The sequence below is a fragment of the Ctenocephalides felis genome, unplaced genomic scaffold (assembly GCF_003426905.1).
Source record: "Ctenocephalides felis isolate EL2017-DRISC unplaced genomic scaffold, ASM342690v1 CF-g0.4_SCAFFOLD_01886, whole genome shotgun sequence".
Classification (NCBI taxonomy): domain Eukaryota; kingdom Metazoa; phylum Arthropoda; class Insecta; order Siphonaptera; family Pulicidae; genus Ctenocephalides; species Ctenocephalides felis.
Genome location: NW_020538040.1, coordinates 123,217,378 through 123,219,393, shown reverse-complemented (window position 1 = coordinate 123,219,393; position 2,016 = coordinate 123,217,378). Strand labels below are relative to the sequence as shown.

Below are 2,016 nucleotides of genomic sequence, written 5' to 3'. Positions count from 1 at the left end.
ATCTTCTTCCGCCACCGGAATTTGGTTAAACGCTTTCACCAAGTCTATAGTCGAGAATATAGTTTTTCCGTCTAAGGCTTGGGCGAAATCATGAATATGGCGTACTGGATATTTGTCAGGCTTCGTTCGCGCATTCAAACCTCTATAATCGCCACATGGACGCCACTCATCACACCCTTTTGGAACCATATGTAGCGGGGCTGCCCAACAACTTTTCGATGGTCGAGCCGTTCCTAATTTCAGCATAGCTTCAAACTCCTTTCTAGCAGCCAGTGGTCTGTCCGGAGCTAATCTCCGCGGTTTTTGAACCACCGGCGGTCCAGGACTTGTTTCTATATGGTGCTGCGTCGCGTGCTTGCGTAACCTAACAGCGCCGTCTGGTCGTGTTAAACCAGGAAACTTTTCAAGCAACTTATGGTACGCCTTTGAACCCGTTACTACCTTTATAGTCGCTATTGATCCCGCTGCAATATCCGCCTGCGCCGTTAATCCTGTCATAGCATCCGTTATTTGACGATTTTTCACATCCACAATCAAACCGTAGTAAGCGAGAAAATCTACACCAATTATTGGTTGCGTAACGTCTGCTATAATGAAGTTCCATGACAGGTCGCGACGTAACCCAAGATCAACCACCATTGCCACCGTACCATAGGTTGCAATCGTCGTATTATTTGCGGCGGCTAGCTGGTATGCAATCCTCTTCCTATTTGGATTGCATAATAATGAGCGCGGAAACGCTGAAACGTCCGACCCCGTATCAATCAGGTACGACACCTGACTCTTTCTGTCACTTAGGCAAACACGGCGGCTTATCTGTCTCTCTGGGCGTAAATCGTTTGCCGCTAATAACGATGGTCCACGGAGTTTTCCGAACGCATGTCGCACGGCGATCGACATCTCGTTGCATTCCGACCGAACCGTCGATGATATTCGCAAAGCGTTCGTACGCGCTCTTTCGAACCTGACCGAGTACCTGCGGGCGTACGCGATCTGCGACTACGGCGAAGGGATGAACCGTTTCATCGGTCCTCTACCTGCTTTCTCAAGTCAGAAATCTCGGCTCGCATGTTCCGCAATTCTGACGCGATGTTGCCGTAAAAATCGTCGTGCGCTGATGTGCTTGCAATCGCCATTGTTGTTGCACCCTATGCTGTCTCTAATTCCATAATTTTGTCGGCGGCTTTTGCATTCAAATCTATGTCACTGTTTTCCCGTATAGATATTAATGCTTGCACATGCGTAGCCAATCGCGACGACCACATTAAGTTCAGCATTTCTTTTGAAACAGCTGAACCCGCTAATGAGCGTAGGTGCCGTAAAAACTGTGATGGAGTTCTATCACCCATTTCCTGACCTTCCAACAACTGGCGTAGCTTTGTTTCATCGGAAATGCCATACCGTTTCAACAATTCCTTTTTCAACGCACTATATGGATTATCTTTAGGGGGTTTCAGAATTATATTGCGAACTTCTGACGCATTACGCGGGTCCAACTTACTAACGACCGTATGAAATTTTGAACTTTCATCCTTCACATTAGCGTGCACAAACACACTTTCCGCTAAAGCAAACCACAACTCTGGGTCCTGCTCGTAAAAATGTGGCAAATTTACGTTATCGCGGGGCACTACTACTGGCGTACTCATGTTTTCCACTGCACTTAACTTTTTCGCACGAGAGTTCATTTAAAATTAACACACACACACTAAATCACGTCGGGGTCACCACTTTGGTATACTACCAATGAAATGCGTATGATAATTTATAATAATAGTTTATTAACAGTTTATGTACAGAGATATCTTATCGCGACAACTACCCGGGACCGACTGTCTGTTGAGCAATCTATACGCGCCATCCGGCACGACTCTTACGACGGCGACGTTGCCATACGCCTACAAATAGATCACTAAAATGTTAAGAAGAATAAAATTTTATCCCGATATCAAAATTGTAACAAAAATCTATAATTTGAAATAAATGTATATATAGGGTATAAATCGGAGAGATTGG

The 2,016-nt window shown here is 45.3% G+C and overlaps 1 protein-coding gene across 1 annotated transcript; it reads right to left on the bottom strand.

Moving 5' to 3' along the window:
• Window positions 1–1,148: 1,148 nt before the first annotated feature.
• Window positions 1,149–1,649, bottom strand: LOC113375850. The gene has a single exon (XM_026615799.1). It carries the CDS (start codon window positions 1,647–1,649, stop codon window positions 1,149–1,151), a length of 501 nt encoding a protein of 166 aa, XP_026471584.1.
• Window positions 1,650–2,016: the final 367 nt, after the last annotated feature.